This window comes from Girardinichthys multiradiatus, chromosome X (assembly GCF_021462225.1).
Source record: "Girardinichthys multiradiatus isolate DD_20200921_A chromosome X, DD_fGirMul_XY1, whole genome shotgun sequence".
NCBI lineage: Eukaryota > Metazoa > Chordata > Actinopteri > Cyprinodontiformes > Goodeidae > Girardinichthys > Girardinichthys multiradiatus.
Window position 1 is genome coordinate 10801167 of NC_061817.1, and position 21386 is coordinate 10822552.

A 21386-nucleotide genomic window follows, 5' to 3' on the forward strand; every position below is an offset into this window, starting at 1 on the left:
AAGCTGCTTGCAAAGCTGCAGAATCAGATTTTGTAAAATCCTCCTCCTCATCCCTCTTGACCTATTTAAACCCCCACCACCCCCATCGCCTTTCTCCAAGTTCTGCCAGCAGACACTCCTTTCATCTTTGCATTCCAGACGTGTTCACATGCGCAGATAGTGTGCACTGCCCGGCTGTGCCCATGTGGAGTGTAGGCCCGAAGCCCTGCCCCGTCAGCCGCCAATTCTTCTAATGGGGAGAAAAGTGTTTAGCTGTGGCACACTCGGATAATGCTCAGACACAATGGCATTTCCTGTCCACTGCCATTTCACCTGCATGGTCACTTTTTTTCTGTCATCGTGCACTGATTTAGCACAAAGCATTCACACACACAGTCTTACATTACACACATTCAGCAGAAACCCATACATAGTCTATTGCAAAAGTATTCACGCCCCTTTAACCTTTTTTACATTAAAACAACAAATATTTATGTATTATATTTGGATTTTATGTGCCATACCAACACAAAATAGCACATCATAGTGAAGTAAAATGAAAAAGGTACAAGGTTTTCTGAATTATTTACAAATATAAATCTGAAAAGTGTGGCATTCATTTCTATTCAGCCCTTTATTGTGATATTCATAAACAAAATCTATAACAATCAATTTCCTTCAGAAGTCAATTAGTAAACAGAGTCCATCTGTGTGTAATAATCTCAGTAAAAATCAAGGTGTTCTATGAAGGCCTCAGAGGATTATTAGAGAATATTAGCAAACAAACAGCATCATAAAGACCATGGAACGCAACAAACAGGCAAGGGATGAAGAATGGCCAAGTCAAAGTCCAGAACTAACTTTAAATTGAGAATCTATGACAAGACTTGAAAACTGATGATTACAGACACTCTCCACCCAAACTGACTGAGCTTGAGCTATTTTGCTAAGAAGAATGTGCAAAACTTTCTGCCTGTAGATGTGCAAAGATGGTAGAGGAATACCTCAAAAGACTTGCAACTGGGAATACAATGAAAGATAGTCCACTTTACAGATATGCACTACTGTGTGTGTGGGTCTATCACATAAAATCCCAACAGAACACACTGATGTTAGTGGTTGTAAGGTGACTAAATCTGGAAAACATCAAGGGGCAGAAATACTTTTCAGGGCACAGTAGGCGGATCGTGCATCTGCCATCATCCACACACACACAGGCCACACTACGGCCTCTGTGTTGTATAGCTAAAGTGTTTATATCCAGTGTTTGTTTCTATTCAGTGCAGTTCATTTGTATGCTATGGGATGGCCCAGCAGAGGCTCTGAATGAGCAACCAGGGCAGTTCTGAAGTCAATTGAAGCAGCCAGACCAGACAACATAGAAGGGAAGGAACTTAAAACAGGGAATCTGGGTCAGGGTGGGAGTTCTGCCTGGCTCACAAGCCAGTAGCTATTAGTTTTGCATCTAAACTGGTACAAAGAGGGTTTTTTTTCTGAGTAAGTTTAAATTCTTGGAATCAAGTAAACCTGTTAGGCTGAGGCTAAAATCTCCAGGGAAATGAAAATAACTTATTGAGCTGCAGGTGAGAAGCTTTATACACGAATGTGCTCTTAAACCTACCGGAAAGCGGAGAACTGGGGAAGTAATCCTGTTTTCCAGAACTTTCCTAACATATCTTAAGCTGGAACAAACGTGCACCCAAAACAGGAACAAACTTTGCTCATAGCCAGCAAGAAAAATGTAAACTTATTGAAACTGGCATGTGTGATAAACAATTCAGAGGGAACTCAAACAGACATTAGCTTGCTTAAGCATTAACATATGCACACAAATACACTCATGCACTGGGTGACATGGGATTGCCCTTGAACAAATACATGCAGCGACACTTGCATAAACACAGCACTATAATAAGTCCCAGACTTAGGCTAACCGAGCTGTGGCTGGAGACACAGGCTATTCATATCCTTCAGAATGAGAGGTTACAGCTCGAGTCCTTTCCCTTTTACTGTAACAAAGGAAGGACATGTGTGCGTGTAATTTAACTCAGAGTTTGTGGCCAAAGGTCTAGGGCTGGTTGATTAGCATAAGAATAACACAGATTTTATTTAGCACAGAGTTTAGCATGTGCCATGTGGAGCGTGCACATGGTCGAAGAAAGTTAGAAGTTGAGCCGTTCAATTGTCTGGGAAAACACCCCTCAACACATTCAGCCTCAGCGCCCAACTTCTGGCATGTCACTGCTAATATGTAAGGAAACACTAAAGGAAAACCATTTTAAACCATTTGTCCCACTAAATGGTGCCCTTGTCAAGCTCTCCGGGCTTTCTGTTAAGCTCTTAAACTGCCCAGTCCAGCTGAGGGATATATTTTACTCTGCTGATAATATCAGAGCAGCACAAAATGTGGCACAACAGTAGTCCTTGCCACCTTGTGTTTCTGGCACGTTTTAGTCATTTGAAGATGAAAAATTATCTGGACCGCACAGACATTTGAGTTCCGGGTCGGTGTGGCTAAACACTAAGGGAAATGAAAGGATAAAACATGGATAACTTTTAGAAAAGGGAGCCTTTCTCCAGACCACAGTGTTGGTGGAGGTGGAAAGTTTCAAAATATTAAATTTCCCCTCTGTGATTTTACAATTTATGCCAGTACATACATATATTTTTGCTATATAAATCTAATTCATAAACAGTCCCTTAAAAAGCAATTGGCTCCCTTACAAATTTCTTCAGCTTTTGTTTTTCTGCCACAGCTTAAAGGTTTAGATAATCAAATAAAAAATTTTTTCAGAAAAGGATCTACTGAGTAAATACAAAATGCACTTTTCAAATGAGGATTTGATTCATTAGGGAGGAAAAAATGATGCATGCCTGGTCCAACACACCTGAATCAAATGGCAGAATTGCCTCCTCAACATATAGTTAAGCTCTACAGAGTCTTGTTAGATGAACAGAAGCAGAGACACATCTGAAAGGACACTGGTCCTGGAGGACTGGAGTTTGACACCCCTGCTTAGGATTTTACGCCATGACAATCTCCATGCCTCCATGCTGCAAACATTACCGATTGGGGGATTAACCGACTAGGCTGACATCTTTAATAGTGGTCAGGTGGGATATATTCAGAGGGAGATTGAACATGTAGAGTTCTGCTTTTATTAATGTAATGAATTTGGTTGTGATTTGCTACCAGAATGTGCATCATATGTTTTCTTTGGTAATTTGAGACATAGGTGTCTATTCATTGTGAGAAACTTAATTAATGTGGTTCCTACAGACCTTCTAAGATCCCTAGAGGTTCTTTTGTTTCGTCTATGCACACAAAATAAAATTTTCGCAAACAGGGTAATTGGTATAAAATGATAAACTATGTAAACAATCAATGTTATTTCAAGGGGTCACTAAGGAATTAAATTCCCATTAACAGGACTATCCTGCTAAACAAGGGAGCTGTACTATCATCTGGCATTCTGTCTGTTGTCCATATATAGTCACTTAATATGAAAATATTAAATTTAAAAGGAAAGTGTGTTTTCTATGACGTGTCTTCCCGCAGATATCAGGAAGACTAAACGGAGTACTGCAGAGTTACTCTGTTCTATTCGTTTGAGTTTTCAACCACTGTCTGCCATGGAACATGTTCGATTTGGAATCTCATTCGGTAATATTAGTTAAAGTATGAGTCTTCATTCTCTAAGGAACACAGACTGAGACTGCTGTTTTAGTAATGCCAGCCACACTAAAAAATAAAACAAGATACTAAAGGCAGATCAGAAAATAAACCGTGGTTTTATTTTGACTTTGTTATAAAAAAAGCAAAACTTAGTTTTTCAACAACTGCTGGCTCTCACAAACAGTGTGTCATGGTCTCTACTTCTAACATTTTACTTATTTTGAAAATTTTGACTTGACGTTCCAGGCATTGCAACTAATTGGCAGTTTCAACACTTGCCGGATAGAGCCTTGGCAGAGCTATTTTATATGTGCAGTTTTAGTGTATTTAATACCAAGAAGAATTTCATAAAGTATGATGAAGAGGAGAAGAATGAGCAGTGGAAGCATCCATAAAAAAGTTGTACAAATCCAAAACAAATTGCTTGAAAGCACCCTAGAACTATGCACACCTCCCCATCCTCGTTCTTTAAAAGCAGTGTCTTAACACTAAATAATAACACTTAACTCTGTTATTGACTCTTTTCATAAAACTATTAACAAACATTTTCCCATTCTATCACATTACAACCACAAACTTTGATTTATTTTGTTGGAATTTACAGACTGAAAATGCAGCCAATTCTTTGAATAAAAGCTTAAGCTCATTTAGATTCAACAGTATTTGTAAACATTAACTTTGAAGTCATACAATAGATTTTCAATTGGATTTAGGTCTGGACATTGACTGTTCCAACACATGAATATACACTCACCGGCCACTTTATTAGGTACAGCTTGCTAGTACCGGGTTGGACCCCCTTTTGCCTTCAGAACTGCCTTATTCAGCATAGATTCAACAAGGTACTGGAAACATTCCTCAGAGAGTTTGGTCCATATTGACATGATAGCATCACACAGATGCTGCAGATTTTTTGGCTGCACATCCATGATGCGAATCTCCCGTTCCTCCACATCCCAAAGGCGCTCTATTGGATTGAGATCTGGTGACTGTGGAGGCCATCCGAGTACAGTGAACTCATCGTCATGTTCAAGAAACCAGTCTGAGATGATTTGTGCTTTATGACATGGCGCGTTATTCTGCTGGAAGAAACCAACAGAAGATGGGTACACTGTGGTCATAAAGGATGGACATGGTCTGCACCAATACTCAGGTAGGCTGTGGTGTTGACATGATGCTCAATTGGTACTAAGAGGCCCAAAGTGTGCCAAGAAAAGATCCCCCACACCATTACGCCACCACCACCAGCCTGAACCATTGATACAATACAGGATGGATCCATGCTTTCATGTTGTTGACAACATATTCTGACCCTACCATCTTAATGTTGCAGCAGAAATCAAGACTCATCAAACCAGGCAACGTTTTTCCAATCTTCTATTGTCCAATTTTGGTGAGCCTGTGCAACTGTAGCCTCAGTTTGCTGTTCTTAGCTGACAGGAGTGGCACCCGGTGTGGTCTGCTGCTGCTGTAGCCCATCTGCCTCAAGGTTTGACGTGTTGTGCATTCAGAGATGCTCTTCTGCATGCCTTGGTTGTAACGAGTGGTTATTTGAGTTACTATTGCCTTTCTATCTGCTCAAACAAGCCTGGCCATTCTCCTCTGACCTCTGGCATCAACAAGTCATTTGTGCCCACAGAACTGCTGCTCACTGGATATCTTCTCTTTTTGGACCATTCTCTGTAAACCCTAGAGATGGTAGTGCGTAAAAATCCCAGTAGATCAGCAGTTTCTGAAATACTCAGACCAGCCCGTCTGGAACCAACAACCATGCCACGTTCAAAGTCACTTAAATCACCTTTCTTCCCCATTCTGATGCTTGGTTTGAACTACAGCAGATAGTCTTGACCATGTCTACATGCCTAAATGCATTGAGTTGCTGCCATGTTATTGGCTGATTAGAAATTTGCGTTAACGAGCAGTTGGACAGGTGTACCTAATAAAATGGCCGGTGAGTGTATACTAATCCAAACCATGCAATTTTAGCCCTGGCTGTATGTTTTGGGTCATTGCCCTGATAGAAGGTGAACCTTCTGCCCCAGTCTCAAGTCTTTTGCAGTCTCTAAAAGGTTTTATTCTACGGTTGTCCTATATTTAGCTCCATTCATCTTCCCATCTACCTGCTTCCCAGCTGATTTTGGACACATCTGACCAGAGCAGCCTCTTCCACCAGTTTGATGTGTGCTCTATATGGCTTATGGCAAACTGCAAATGTGACTTTGTTTGGCTTTCCTTCAACAATAATTATGTTCTTGTGATTCTTCCATCTGCAGATTCTTCCACCTAAGCTGTGGAACTCCTTCAGAGTTACTATAGGTTTTGCCATACTGTTACCACTTGGATTTTTCTCCTTGACCTGTCTGCTGAGCTCCTTGGTCTTCATGAGGCTGTTTGCTCAGTGATATTTTCTATGAAACCTCCAAAGCCTTCACAGAACAACTGGAAGAGTTCAAGGTGTATGAAAACATTTGAACGGAACAGTATTTTAGCACATTACCACAAGATTGGTCAGGGTTGTGGAGGTTGAAGAACTAAATCAAGTCAAGACAAGTCAGTTCTCTATAGTCTGCGCTGACCTGAATATTTATTTTAAATAAGATTCATGACCTGCACAGCACCTTTTCTCTATCATGTCTGTTCATTTTTCTCCAAAAACCACAAACACAATAACTCAGAATTGGAAGAGGGCATGATGCCGAGTGTTGGCTTGCTTTCAAATGGATTAATTGGAACACATATACATAATTCCCGCCTTTCCCTATCTCACTCATTGTCTTCTCCGCACCAAAACACAAGGACAGAAACCACCTGGGTTTCCACATTTCTGATCTATGCAGGAGAGGCGGGTATCTTCACAGCCACTGATTAACAGCCTTCTCATTGCTCCATCGTACCGTCCTACCCATTAACAGCATCAACACAATCAAGTTTCTAGAGCATCAGAGGGTTCTCTTCCCCTGGGGAAGATAACTGACCCAGTCCCATTACATTCACACTTAACTGTATTCTCAGTTTTACCTGGTAACGGGCTAGCAAACCTGTGCAGAGGAGGGAGGCACATCAAAGAGTAGGAGGGGTAGAAGGTGGAACTTGTTTGTAGAAAAAAATGTGTAGGAGAATATGAAAGGGAAAATTTACGTTGTGTGAGTTCAAGCCAGCATCACCTCAGGGAGAAATGCTGGAAAAATGTGATATTTTACACCTGCGTCTCAGGAGGTGCAGAACATGAGACATGGTGTGGGAGTGGGTGGCAGTAATTAGAAGAGTGTGCATATATGTGTATGCGTGTGTTTTAGAAGGTTCTTTTTGTATGTTTTTGGGGCTTGCCACTGGTTATTTCTTTTCCCAGCATTCAAGTTGGTACAATCCATTCGCTGCTGCATTATTTACAATGCTAAATCTGGTTCCGATTGCTCGGAAAACAGCTGAAAAGGGAACAAATATGCTAATGTTTTTCCAGTGATAAATAGCTGGCAAGCTCTGTTTAATGAATAATGCTATCGGCTCTAATTCCTAATTAGAGCCTAAAAAGAGGAGTGCAAAGGGAAGAAATACATGTATTGTTGTGAAGTAAAAAGATACCAACACCTTCACAAATTAAGTTGACTTCGTTACACACAGCAGTATGCAGTCAAATGTTCCTTAACCAATTCATTTGAGACTTAATCATTGTTTAAGGCATAATCGGAAGTCCGGCACCTGGACTCCACAGGAACCTACGCCAGGATCCTGTTTGTGGATTTCAGCTCTGCCTTCAACACCATCGTCCCAGTTCTGCTACAGGAGAAGCTCTCCCAGCTGAGTGTGCCCGACTCCACCTGCAGGTGGATCACTGACTTCCTGTCTGACAGGAAGCAGCGCGTGAGGCTGGGGAAGCACGTCTCTGACTCCCTGACCATCAGCACCGGTTCCCCCCAAGGCTGTGTTCTCTCTCCTCTGCTCTTCTCCCTGTACACCAACAGCTGCACCTCCAGTCACCAGTCTGTCAAGCTTCTGAAGTTTGCGGACGACACCACCCTGATCGGACTCATCTCTGATGGTGATGAGTCTGCGTACAGATGGGAGGTATGACCATCTGTTGGACTGGTGCAGCCAGAACAACCTTGAGCTCAACGCTCTAAAGACAGTGGAGATGGTTGTGGACTTCAGGCAGAACCCAGCCCCACCTGCCCCCATCACCCTCTGTGACTCCACAATTGACACTGTGGAATCTTTCCGCTTCCTGGGAACCATCATCTCCCAGGATCTCAAGTGGGAGCCAAACATCAGCTCCCTCATCAAGAAAGCCCAGCAGAGGATGTTCTTCCTGCGGCAGCTGAAGAAATTCAACCTGCCAAAGACTATGATGGTGCACTTCTACACAGCCATCATTGAGTCCATCCTCACCTCCTCCATCACCATCTGGTACGCCGCTGCTACAGCCAAGGATAAGGGCAGGCTGCAGCGTGTCATTCGGTCTGCTGAGAAGGTGATTGGCTGCAGTCTACTGTCGCTCCAGAAACTGTACACCTCCAGGACCCTGAAGCGGGCAGGGAAGATTCTGGCTGATCCCTCCCACCCCGGTCACAGACTCTTTGAGACTCTCCCCTCTGGCAGGAGGCTGCGGTCCATCCGGACCAAAACCTCACGCCACAAGAACAGTTTTTTCCCATCTGCCACCAGCCTGGTTAACAAAGCCCGGAAACCACCTTGACACTCTCCCTTTCCCCCACACCCCCCCTTTTTTTGCTGACAGGACACCTGTAACCTGTAACTCTATGTGTTACATTAACGCTCAGCTTGGACTCCTGCTTTACTTGCACTGCTTTACTTGCACAATGATCACCTGCACTGTTGTATTGCTCTTGCATCTTATACTGCTCTATATTTACTCTCACTCACTTAAAACTGTGCACATATATTTATATTATATTGTAGATATGTTTATACTGTTTAATTTGTATTGTATTGCACCGACTACGCCAAAACAAATTCCTTGTATGTCCAAAAACGTACTTGGCAATAAAGCTTTTCTGATTCTGATTCTGATTCTGATTCTAAAATTTTAAAGTTAAAATGGTATGTGGTAAAGCTGAGATTGATCCATATAAAGTAACACTAATTGTTTTTCTTACTGAAGTGTAGCGGTGTTACAGCATCTGTATTTATACCCAGACGTTTCTGTTTGGGTCTTGCACGTTTTGAATACATTAGAGGTTTAATAAGATCTTGTGCCATGAGATCCTGCGATAATAAAACACCACAATATTTCACATCAAAGTGAAGTCTGTCTCACAAAGCGCTGTCCAGTTGCTGTCAGTACGTGACTTTTTCTGGTGAAGTTAGTGCAAGTTAATAAAATGGACCCTGAATAATAAAACATTGGTACAGTTATGGTTTCATTTATTATAAAATATTTATTCATAATTTAACAATAAAAATCAAGTGTGATAGCAGGAAAGTATCTATCCATACTGTTGTTAGTATTACCTAAGAGTGATACAACAAATGAAGTAATAGCAATAGAAATGTCTGTCTTCTTTCCTCTCCTCCTTTTCTGTCTAACACTCTTTCTTTCCCTTCGCTTAGCTTTGCTCTACTTTCTATCAGTCTATTTTCCTCCATAAGATTTTTGTTTCAGAAACCCTTTAGAAGTTGGTTATTTTCAGATGAGAAACTAGGATAATCATAATATAATTGCATAAATATTAACCTTTTTTTTAAATTATTTGACTAGTTTTCTCAGGTGATGATATGCTGAACATGCTATATTTAGCAAAAAAACCCAACTATTTTCATTTGGAGCTACAAGGTCATACAACAGAGGAAATGCACATTTAACCAGGTTATTCTCTCTCCCTCCTCATCATTCTCAGTTCATGCAGTTCTTACCTCATTCACTTTCTCTGTTACTGACTCTTTTATTGTTTGTGAGGAACTTTCATATGTCCAAACTGGGGAGTCAAACACCCCTCAGTCTGAAAGTCTATGTTCACATATCACAACAATAAATTGACAAAACAACTAATAACTAGCTCTGAAAATATAAACTAAAGGTCACTAATCGATTCTAAAACATTTTACTTTGGAGAAACTCTTGTTGGCACTGTAGCACTCCACTTTCCTAATTCAGGCAGCACTTCAAAAGTGATTTCTCCCTCTCTCCCTCACTCAGCTGCAGCTATTCCCTGTGCTCCCATCTTGCCTTTTGTTGTCCTATACGTTCATAAAAGCTTGGTTTATTTGCATTTGGGTTCTTACCTTTAGTAAAGCAAAACATATCCCAGCCTTATATTTTTTTACCTGGGCACAGTGAATGTTGACAACGTTTCCTGCAGTGAACCACACCTTCATCACAGCAAGGATTAGCCCAGTCCAAGGCAGCGTGCTCAGCTCTTCTTCTACTCTGTCTGTAACATTAACAGCAGCGTGGACAGCTACCGTAACAGCTGTTGTTGTGTGCAACATGCTCAATTGAACTTTCTACCCCCGGTTACCGTAATAACATGCAACATTTATATTCTTTGAAATCTGAGACATTCCTGGAAATTGGGGACGTCTGGTCACCCTAATAATACCCCAACTGGCTAACTGTTAGCAGCTAACGAAGCTCCAGTTCACAAAAAACACAGTCTGCAGAAGAGTCAAACCTGAGCTGGGTCATTCTACATTAGTTACAGATTCTCTTTCCTATTCTTGGAAATGCAAAAAAAAAACAGGGGCTCTTAGATTAGTTTTAGCTAGCAAAAATCAAAGTGTTTTTGTGAATCCAATAATGTTTATTGTTTCATGAGCTACGCATGTGTACAAAAAGAACCCACAGGAATGTTGCATTGTTTAAATGTGTAACTAAAGTGTGGGACTCTGCCACACTGCACAGACAAACCCCCTTCCCTCACAAACGTTCATTAAAGTCTGCCGTTTGAGAATTTTATGGTTTGTCATTCCTCTACTGTGACGATGATGAAAGCAAGGTGGATTTAAAAAAAAAGCTTTGGGCTTTCAGGATGCTAGCTCCAAGTTGAATGTAGTTATTTAGTTTAAAACCAACAGCTAAAAAGATTTATAAACCCAGCTGGTTGGCTGCGTATAAACCCAGCTGTGTGTAGCAATCAAACAGCCCTTCGCTAACAATTCAGATGATGTTCAAAGCTATAACAACATAAACATAAGCTGAAAGTAATGTAACCACGTTATGAAAGTGCCTCTCTTCCCACAACGGCTACTGCAGTTACCCTCACTATTGATTATAATGCCAATCTGGATGCATTGAGGTGCAGGCCATGTTCTGAATCTACACTAAAATGGTTGTATATTTTTATTTCACGATTTGTTTTTGGAATTTTTTTTCACAAACAGGTTTTATTTAATAAAAAATATATCATGTTCTTTATTTTATTCAAGGCTAAATACAATGACAAATAAAAATCTACTGTACTGACCATTGACCTCACAGGCGAGGTATGTAAAGAACTGTGACATTTGTGAAGTGTTACTCCCTTAGCATGGTCTCTGCATTATTTGTAAATTGTTTGCTAAATTAAATAAACAAATTGTTCCTATTCAGTATTATCACTATCCATTTTTGAAATGTTGATTTTAAGACTTTTCCAAAAAGCATGCTAAAAGGGGAATTTTGTTTCGTTTTACTTTGTATCACGTGTTTTCTTGAAACATCTTCATCCTTCCGCAAACAGCCAGAAAATGGTGTAGTGTGTCTCCAGCTTTAGACTCTCACTGAAATAAAAGACAAACCATCTGTTCTGTCGAGTGACCATACTAGTTTAGCAAATTAGTTTAGTTTATCAAACTGACAGCCATAATTGTTAGACATGCATACCCTTTTCCCTGACCCTAACCCAATTAAGTACTTATAAACTGATGGCTCCTATTCACATGGTGGACTAATAATTAACCATTCATTTTTATTGAGGCAATGTATGCTACTCTGATATGTATGCTGCAATGTCAGAACAATCTGGCCTGAGGAAGTTAATCCTCAGAGTAAAAGGCAGCAGTTTTACAATAAGGGCACACAAACTGAGCAAAAACTATTTTCCCTCAATGAGTTGCCTTTGAGGTCTTGATAGATGTCGCTAATCTATGCCTCCTAGGTCCCCTTACCTAGACAAAGCTAAGCATGCGTCTTGCTGCATTGTAATGCAAACACTTGAAGTCGTGGTACGTCATTGTCTGCACAGAAATGTACCATCTTGTTCAAATGGAATTCTATTAAAACTGGACCAGTGACTGCTGAGGTGTTTTATTGTGGGAAACTTCAAATAATCACTTTATTGTTTTGAACTGCACTGAATTTATTTGGAATGAGCTTGATGGGACAGTGTTATGTTTCTTATTGTATTACACATATCTCAAATGTACTGAATTATAATGAGACTAATACAGTCTCTAAAATACCTAGAGATAGGTTTTGTTTTGAACTAACACTGCACAGCTAAAAACTGAATGGAACTAAAATACATTTAAATGGACTAGATTAAATTAAACTGAACTGAATTAATCCGAATTCAGATGAATTTTATGGAATTGAACAGAACTGAATTGAATCGAATTGGACCAAACTGAAAATAATGATTTTGAGCCTGAGTCAGCTGCATTGTGGGTTGCTAGGTTCCAAACCTGGCCTGTGTTCTCTCTGCATTGAGTTTGCTAGTGGAAACCAGATGGCTTTTAAAAAAAACTTTTCAAACCCATGAATGCTGTTCATTATATTTCAGATGTTAAACTGGCCTGCAATCCAATAAGTGAAGATTACTTTGCAAAAAAACTCGTCAAAATATTAATTTTGACACTGTATTAACCTATAAACCTACTCAAGCCTAATTATTTTTGCAACTTCTAAATGAAATCAAAAAGCTAATTGGTGTATTAGCTTTTTCAAAAAGCTTTATCCTTTTTGATAAAGCTTATAGTTAGAGTGGCTTAGGTTATTAGGGAGGGCGCCTTCCTCCCTCCCTGTTGGTTGGAGTAAGAGGGAATCAGGTTTAGCCTAAACCGGCTCAGTTATGGTTGAGGTGCAAACACACCCTCCATTTCTGCTACCTGTATGACCCCCTCTCTTTTCCAATGGTTATAATCTGACAGAGAGTCTGACAGAGAGAGGTATCTCGATCGTTGTGGTTTTTAGTATAACAATGACCATCAATGGGCTCTAGATGCACAAACTGTCTACTTTTAAGGCAAGGCTTAAAACTTTCATTTTTGATAAAGCTTATAGTTAGAGTGGCTTAGGTTATCCTGAGCTATCTGTGTAGTTATGCTGCTATAGGCTTAGGCTGCTGGACGACATAATGACCACTTTCACCCTCTTCGCTACATTCTCACACTACTCTCCAATTTTGCATTATTTGCTGTTATTTAAGCTTTTAACCTTGTTCTCTCTTTTCTCTTCCTAGAAGCTACAGCTGGCCTGACTCTGTGTCAACCTGTGACACCTTTCTGGAGAGGGGCATCGTCCAAGCTTCTGCTGGCAACAACTTAATGCTCACCTTCTACCGATGATCCACATGGCCCTGTCTTTCAGTGTTTAACCCTTTCTCTCTCCTAGACATGGCAATTGACTGAGCTTTACTGTAACTAATTATGTGTGCTCTCTTTCAGACTCTAACCTTGAAAACTGGCTCAGAGTTTATCTGTTCTTTCTTTCTAGGTGAAACGACTAAAGGAGCTACATCTATTAACATTTACTTTTCCTTCCCATAGAAAGGACTCCTGGATCAGTGCTTCTGTATTCTTTTTGTGTCTCTGCTCTGTTCTCTCAAACCCCAGTCGGTTGTGACAGATGGCCGCTCACACTGAGCCTGGTTCTGGTTCTGCTGGAGGTTTCTTCCTGTTAAAAGGGAGTTTTTCCTCTCCATTGTAGCTACATGCATGCTCAGTATGAGGGATTGCTGCAAAGTCAACGCCAGTGACTGTTCACTGTGCTCATCTGGGAGGACGTAATGCTGCAAGTCACTGACTGGATGCAATCTGCTGGGTTTCCTTTGATAGAAAAACTTTTTATCCAATTTGAATAAATAACTGAATCTGACTGCACTGTTCAATGATTAGGATTAATTGGAATGTATGTACCTGACTTTTGTGAAGTGCCTTGAGACGACATGTGTTGTGAATTGGCGCAATATAAATAAACTGAATTGAATTGAATTGATGATTTTGAAATGGTGCATCTTTAAACCAATCAACCTTAGAAAGCTGTCCAAGCTCACCATCCTGAGATTTGTATCGTTTCAGCCTATATCAGAGTTTCCATCTTTAGACCGTACGACACATAAGCTATTACAGCCAGCTATGATTCTTATTTGTTTTCCAAGGAAACGTCAGGGCCAGGACAAACACAACGGCATGATATTCTCTATATACAGCGAGGGATGACATCATATGCAGCAAACGGCCAAGACGAAGATCACACATGACTGAAAAACCACCCGCTGGATCATCATATGGAGGACTGTCCACACACACACACTCACACACAAACACACACACACACACACACACACACACACACATACACACACACACACAGAATATGAATAAATACATTTTTAAATAAAATAATTAGTTATTTTTTTTAGTTTTAGTTTTTTTTATCTTTTAATGCCTTATATTTCTGGCAAACTCCACATAAGATTATAATTTTCCTGCATCATGTTAAACCTAATCCAAGGTCTAATTTATGTACATGAGGGACCTAAATATCATGATTACTTATGATGGTTCATAGGAACCATTTTCTGTTTACCTTTCAGAAATGACAAAGATAATATCGAGAACATGTAAATTACTCAGATAAAGATCTTCTCTGCAAACATGTGCTTTATCCAGGCAACTGGGTTGGGCCATCATCCTCAGGGGAAAACAAATTAATCTTGACACTGATTGACAGGTACCTCCAGTGCATTTCTGACTAAACCAATACCAGCTGAAATGTTTGGCACAAGTTAACTGTACAGCATCTCTTAAAAAAATAATTAAATAACTAAATAAAGATGTGCTGGAAGTAGGAGAATAACAAGTGGAGATAATCCCATGTGAGGCCTGTCCTAAATTCTGTATCATTTTTACTGATGAGCTTCTTGGGCAGCTGCCACGCCAAGCGAGGGTGCTCATAAACAAATAATTATTCATCCTAATAATCTTCCATATTCATGTGCAAATAAGATCCCTCCCTGGTATCTCAGCAGCTTCAAGGTTGTATGTAGGAGGTTCCTCTAACTACTGCCTGACTTGACTCATTTCATGCCAGGAACGAGTCCGTCTAAGGGTCAAGGATATGTTCTAGCCAGATATGAGAGTTTTTCACAAGCACAGTTTTTACTAATAAATGTAAAAGCAGAGGATTTTCTCTGAATATATGTTTTAGGAGCTCACAGAACATCTGTTCAACATGTATCCTATATGAAAGAAATGTAGGAACAAGTACAATACTTTTCAAAACTATTCACACCCCTTAAACTTTCTACACATTCCAACCATAAACTTTAATGTATTTCATTAGGATTTCATGTGATAGACCAACACAAAGCAGTGTATCATAGTGAAGTGGGAAGAACAAGTTAAATGTGTTATTCTTTTACTTTTTACAAACAAAAACCTAATAAGTGTGGTGAAATCCAGCTGTTCTGTGAAGGCCTCAGAGGTTTGTTGGAGAACATTAGTGAACAAACAGCATCATCAAGACCAAGGAACACTGCAGACAGGTAAGGGAGAACGTGGTGGAAAAGTTTAATGTTATAATTACAAAACAATATCCACTCTGAACATCTCAGAGAGCTCGGTTGAATCCAATCCATGAACCCTTTAGATCTGACCCAACGACTAACTATGAACCCATGCTGAACACAGCATCCCCACTTTGAAACATGGTAGTAGCAGCATTGTTCTGTGGGATTATTTTGCAACAAGGACGGGGAACTTGGTCAGAGTTGATAGGAAGATGGTCAATCTGGTAGGAAAGCTACTTGAGTCTGAAAAAACTAGGGTGGAGGCTCACATTTCTGTAAGACAACTATCCAAAACACACAGGCAAGGCTGTAATGGAATGGTTTAGATCGAAGTATATTCATGAGTTAGAGTGTCCTAGTCAAAGTCCACACCTAAAACACCTGAAAATCTATTGCAAGGCAGGTTGATGTTTAGAGGTGCTCTCATTCCAGTCTGACCAAAGTTAAACGATTTTCCACAGAAACATGGGAAAAACATTTCATCTCAGGATGTTCAGAGCTGGGGTTATAACTGATGCAAAAGTATTTATTTACTGGAGCTAAATACTTTCTGTACTTTTCATTTTTTTATCGGTAAATACATTTGGATAGTACTTATTTTCCTTACACTTTACAATTATGCACTACTTTGTGTAGGTCTATTGCAAGATGTCCCAATAAAATAAATTTTTATTTGGCTTATAACAAGACAAACTGAATACTTATTCACTTTACTGTGTATTATTAATCTTAAAAAAGCTTTTGGAGATTCACGTAATAAATCTTCAAAGAAAAATCAATATGTCTACTGAGAGGATGTTAAACGTGGCCCTCTACTGTCTGACGGCTTCTTAGAGGTTTAAACAAGTCACAAGCGCTGTGCGTAATTACGCATAACTGAATATTCCATCCTTTATACAGGGGCCCCTCACGTATCACAGTGTAACCTTAACCCATCTTTCCCCACTGTGCATGACATGCAATAGTGCGCTTCATCTGTATGTATGGCTATAAATAGCGCACAGACCCCCTTGCTTCTAGGAGCACTAATGAGAGGAGTCAGGTTCTCAATGTGGATGAAACAGCTCTGGGTGGGCTGGACACTGATTTGGGTAAAAGTTTGGAAACCAATTTTAAGAAATGAATCCCGTTTGCATAATAAAGCTGCTGGGGGACCTTGGCACACAAGAATGATCTGGAAATTGATTTGTTTCTATTAAAACTTTGTTTCAGTACAGGAAAGTACAGAAATAAGCAAATTATTAGTTTACACAGCACGTACCATTGTGGTGTGGGGAAATGTGCCAACACTCTCAAAGAGCCATTTTCCACTTTCCAAAGTTCAGCTTCCAGAAAAAAGGTGGGAGATAGAAAAGTGCCTGGTTCTTGTTCTGCTGGGCCTAATTCTCGGCCTGCTGCCCGGTAACCATTCTACAGTGCTGGGGGAGTCTGCGGGTCAACTTTCCTCGTTACTAATCCGAGCCGGCTCTCTTCATCAAGACAGTTTCTGTTCCGTTTCAGCTCGATGTTCCTATGACATTCCAACTTCGTGGGTGCTGAGCTCGACAATCGATTCCCCGTCCGCGGACCCGGCCACCGACAGAGCCCGAGGCGGCGGAAACGGACCGTAAGTAGCCTTCTCTCTCTGCGCTCACCCGATCAGCTGTTGCTCCTGCAGATTTAGACGCCTTTCTCCCCTTTCATGCATGCACTCGATCCCCGGCTTTTTGTTGATCCGAAAACGTGCAGCTCTTCATCCACCTGTTCCTTCAGAGTCCGCCGAGAGAAGGGACGCCTCAGACCAAACTCACCGTCCGGAGCTCAGAGACATCAGAGCAGAACGCAGCCTACCAGCGACGGAGACGTGACCGTGGCGTGTGAGTGACACCGAGCAGCTGAAATCGAGTAAACAAAGTGCTGAAAGTGGGGAAACACAGCGTGGCTGCACGCACGCACGCACGCAGCCAACCAGGGGAGGAAGAGCGTTGCGGTATGTCCCGCGGCCGCGGCCGGAGAAGCGGAGCGGCGCTGCGCGGAGAGCAGAGGAGAGGAGCTGGTGAATTATTAATAACCGCAGCGGTCCGCAGTCTGTCGCGTTCAGTGAGTAAGCAGGCGGCAGCTGGGGGTTTAGAGGAATTAAATACGAGCTCAGAGTAAACCATGGACGCAGGGGATTAGAGGCTCTCACCGGCTACAGTGTAGGGGCAGCTCGGGGCCGACAGCGAGGGCGGGAGGGAGCGAAGCGGAGGGGGGATTTGGAGGTTAGGAGAAATGTTTTTGGAGGAGACCTTTTACAAACCTGAACCCGTGTTGATAACTTCTATCACTAGATCTGCTGAGCTGAGCTGAGCAAGCCTTTAAACTGAAACACACACTGATAAACAAGGTGTTAGAATTTAACCAATATAACTGGTCCAGAAAATAGCATTCATTTTATTTAGGTAGATTTCTTAAATATTTCTGGGTTGAAATTATGCACGTTTATCAGTTAAAATACAAAACATTTCAACAAATTTTAAAATGTACCTGTTCAACTAAATCAGTAAAATCCTCTACATTTTTTAAATGGAACAGTTGTTTCATTTGTGAAATATCAACACATTTTTAAGTCTATTTTTAAAAGGCCCCTGCAGGGCTAAGAAGCTCACTATGAAAAAAATATTTAGAGAATATTAAATATTAACCATTAAAATAATTTAAATACTAATGAAGCATATTCCTTTGTGTAGATCATTTTCAATAATGAATACATTCTAACATCAGCTGACAAATCCTACCTGAACGCTTTTATTTGCATTTTAACTGAAGATGTTGATCCAGCCAATCATTAGCTGTTTTCATTCGTTGTACCCTGTATCCAGGAGAGAACGTTAAGACTGATATGTTTATGTGGGTTGTATAATGAATGAGTTTGTAAAATTAGTAAACTAAGAACAGTTACACAACTTGTGGTTGTGCTAATCCTTTTCCTTGAATACTCAACCCAGTCTTGCTACCAGGCAGAGCTTCAGTTGATGCCAATGAACACTACACCTATAAGCTTTGGTTGACAGTGTAAAGGTTTACATGGCGCCTTTCGTAGAATGGGTTTAAAACGTTTGTAATAAAAAACCAGTTACTTAATTTTTGTGTCTTTTTAACATGAAAGTTTGACTGTAGCCTACGCCCTTTTGCTGAACTAGTTAAAGCTCAATGCAAACTGAAACTCTTACCCCAACTGAGTTAGAATAGTCAATCATAAAACAAATCATCTAAACATATCAGCATTACCGGTCTGTTGGACACGCAAAGAATGAGAATTGCTGAAGGTTGACTGGACCAACATCTTTAGTTAAATTCTGGTTGGATTTGTCACCAGTTCTACAGTGCTGGGGGAGCACAGTATAGAACAGTGTAATGGTAGAAGCAACACTGGTTGCCCCTAATTGTTCAGTCCAAACAACCCAGTTATTATTGTTTGGACTGAACCGTTGTTTAACATTAAAAATAAAAACAAATGTGTCTGATCAAGTGTTTAGTGGCAAATTTTAATACCTTCAAAGTTCATTTTTTTTAGTGCAGATAATATCCATATTCACTGTAGTTTATTAAACGTGTTGTATAGCTTAGTTATATTTTGGCACATTTGCTTACGTTTAACAAAAACGGGTTAATTATATAATACATTTGAATAATCTGAGCATGTATTTAAAACATAATTCTGATTGATTTTAGTGTAAAGGCTTTATTTGTCACGTTTTACACACAGCCAACCCTGCAAAGTCATGCTGCGGGGCCTAAGAGTCCATCTGAACCAAATCCGAACAAAACACCCCCGCCTTGCTCCAACCATGTGGTTTATTTGGTCACAAATAAAGCGAGCAGTCTGGGCAGAAGTTAGAAGCCCAAATATGCTAGAGTATGCGCAGGTGCGCGACTCCTGGCAGGAGAACAGCGCCTCTGGTAAAACACGATATTAATTCATCACAAATAGCCCCCCCCCACCCCCCCCGCCAAACAAAAAATAGCGAAGAAGAAGAAGCTGGGGAAAATTAGAAATAATTTCTGCAGAGATGGAGCTACCGTCCTGCTGCATGCATGAATAAATCACCAAATCGAAGCGTTGTTTTTTTTCCATTACCTTTTAGGAAAAATATAGAATTTTAAGCGTGTGCGCAACTGCCGACGTCACGTAGCAACAGTGACGAGCAAAGTAGATTTTTTTGCTGTTGCCAGGGCTAGGGTAAACAACACAATAAAAGTCGGAAGATAAGTTAGTGGGAAGTGACTTTCTTTTCTTTTACTTTTATGCAAAAGTTATAGAAATAAAATAAACAAATAAATAAATAAATAATGTTATTATTTAAAAGCCTGCATGTAATTTGTATACAAATAACATATTTGCATAAACATAAAAAAGTGTTATTGTATCATTAATGTCAACAGATAACGTAATATAATAAATTAGCCTACTTGATGATCTTCTTTTTTGTTTTATTTCATGTTGATAGGGTAAACGTCTTTATCGTAAAGCTAGTTCCAAGCGATTGTTGTCTTTGTTTTTTGTTCATTTTTTTAATTTTAATATCATTTGGGCCTAACAAATGTCAGTAAATTTATTTAGAAGCGAATTTGTATTGGTATTTTTTTGACAAATCACAAAGCCCAGAAAACACGCAGCTACTTCGTTTAGGCCTCTAGTGTTTTTATTAAAATAAAACACAACACCTATAATAAATAAATAAATAAGTAAATGAATAAATAACTAAATAAATAAATTAATCACACCGTTCGTTTGTGTGAAAAAAAAGCTATTTTTTTCTAAGAAATTCGAATCTTTTTTTAAAGTTTTTAAAGTAATCTTCCGTCCATGTACTATATCGTCAGGTTTTCTGATTTGCATCTATTTTTATTAGAACCAATGAATAATTTAAGTTAGTAAATATTAATGTGTGTGAGGGTGTGTGGCCATTTTTCTGTTCAGTGTGCGGCCTGCAGCTGCGGGCCTCTGTGGGAGAAAACAGAGAAGCTGGCTGCGCCTTTTCCCTCCTAATTAGCTCCGTGTGCGGCCAGACTGTTACTATCTGCAATAAGCGAGTTTTTCTCGTTTTTAAATAAAGCGATCATGCATTTTTATCATTCCAAGGCATAAAGTTAAAATCTGAAGAAGCTGTAGAAAACTTAGAATGCTCCTGAAACTGTGACCCCATTCTGTAACTCTAGTATAAACACACTGATCGCGGAAAACTCCATCACTTTTTGCTGCCATTCCTTTTTTAATGTTAGTCTGATTTTACTAAACAGGCCTGCCTGTATGTATAGTTCCTCTGCTTGTTGAATGCTCCTCTTTTGCTCTCCTTATTACAATTGGCAACACTTTCACCAGCAACAAATTGGATGACAAAGATAAAACAAATTGTTATAATTAATTCCAAGAAATTGATGTAAAATGTGCTTTAATTTGATTTGTGTAGATTTTAATCAACATTTCTTTGTAAAGATTATGTTGGCTAGCTAAAAAACTCCAACCTATTTTGAAAACCTATTTTTTCAGCTAACTTAGGTCAATTCTAACCAGGGTCTCTTATGTAAAAAAAGGAGGGAAAAAAATAAGAATGGTTTGTAGCTAAGAGTTAAAATATCACAGATATGGACTGAACAACATATCTTAGCTGTGGTTTACACTACCTTGCTTAAAAGTTTATTACTATTTCATTAATGTTTTGAGTCTCAATCACAAAACAATTCTTCGTTTTTGTTTCTTTTTAACACTGGATGACAAAGCTAGCTAGCGAGTTTGACTAAAGAGCTGTCGCTAAGCTAGGTAAAGCTTGAATACTTGGTCCAACCCAGAAACTCTCCACCACAAGTCAGATGAAAGTTCATAACTTTCAAAAGGTTGATAGATTCACTGATAATAAAAAAATTATCTTAGTGTTGCCGGACACCACACACAAAGGAGAACAACTAATGGCTAACTGAACAAGCATCTTCATTTAAATTCCAATCAAAATGTTTAGCTGGGATTTGTTAACAAAATAAAGTAG

General features: G+C 39.8%; 1 protein-coding gene across 5 annotated transcripts in view; it reads right to left on the reverse strand.

Moving 5' to 3' along the window:
- The window catches only part of LOC124862616 (nuclear factor 1 X-type-like), a 204789-nt gene extending 187244 nt beyond the window's left edge, over positions 1 to 17545 (reverse strand). For 2 of the 5 annotated variants that reach the window (XM_047356644.1, XM_047356638.1), the window contains exon 1: positions 16643 to 17543. In XM_047356644.1, coding sequence (XP_047212600.1) covers positions 16643 to 16645 — 3 coding nt within the window. In that variant the 5' untranslated portion in view covers positions 16646 to 17543. Of the gene's footprint in view, positions 1 to 16642 lie in introns of all 5 variants that reach the window. The other 3 variants (XM_047356633.1, XM_047356635.1, XM_047356653.1) reach the window with 3 other exon arrangements.
- Between the last annotated feature and the right edge of the window lie 3841 nt (positions 17546 to 21386).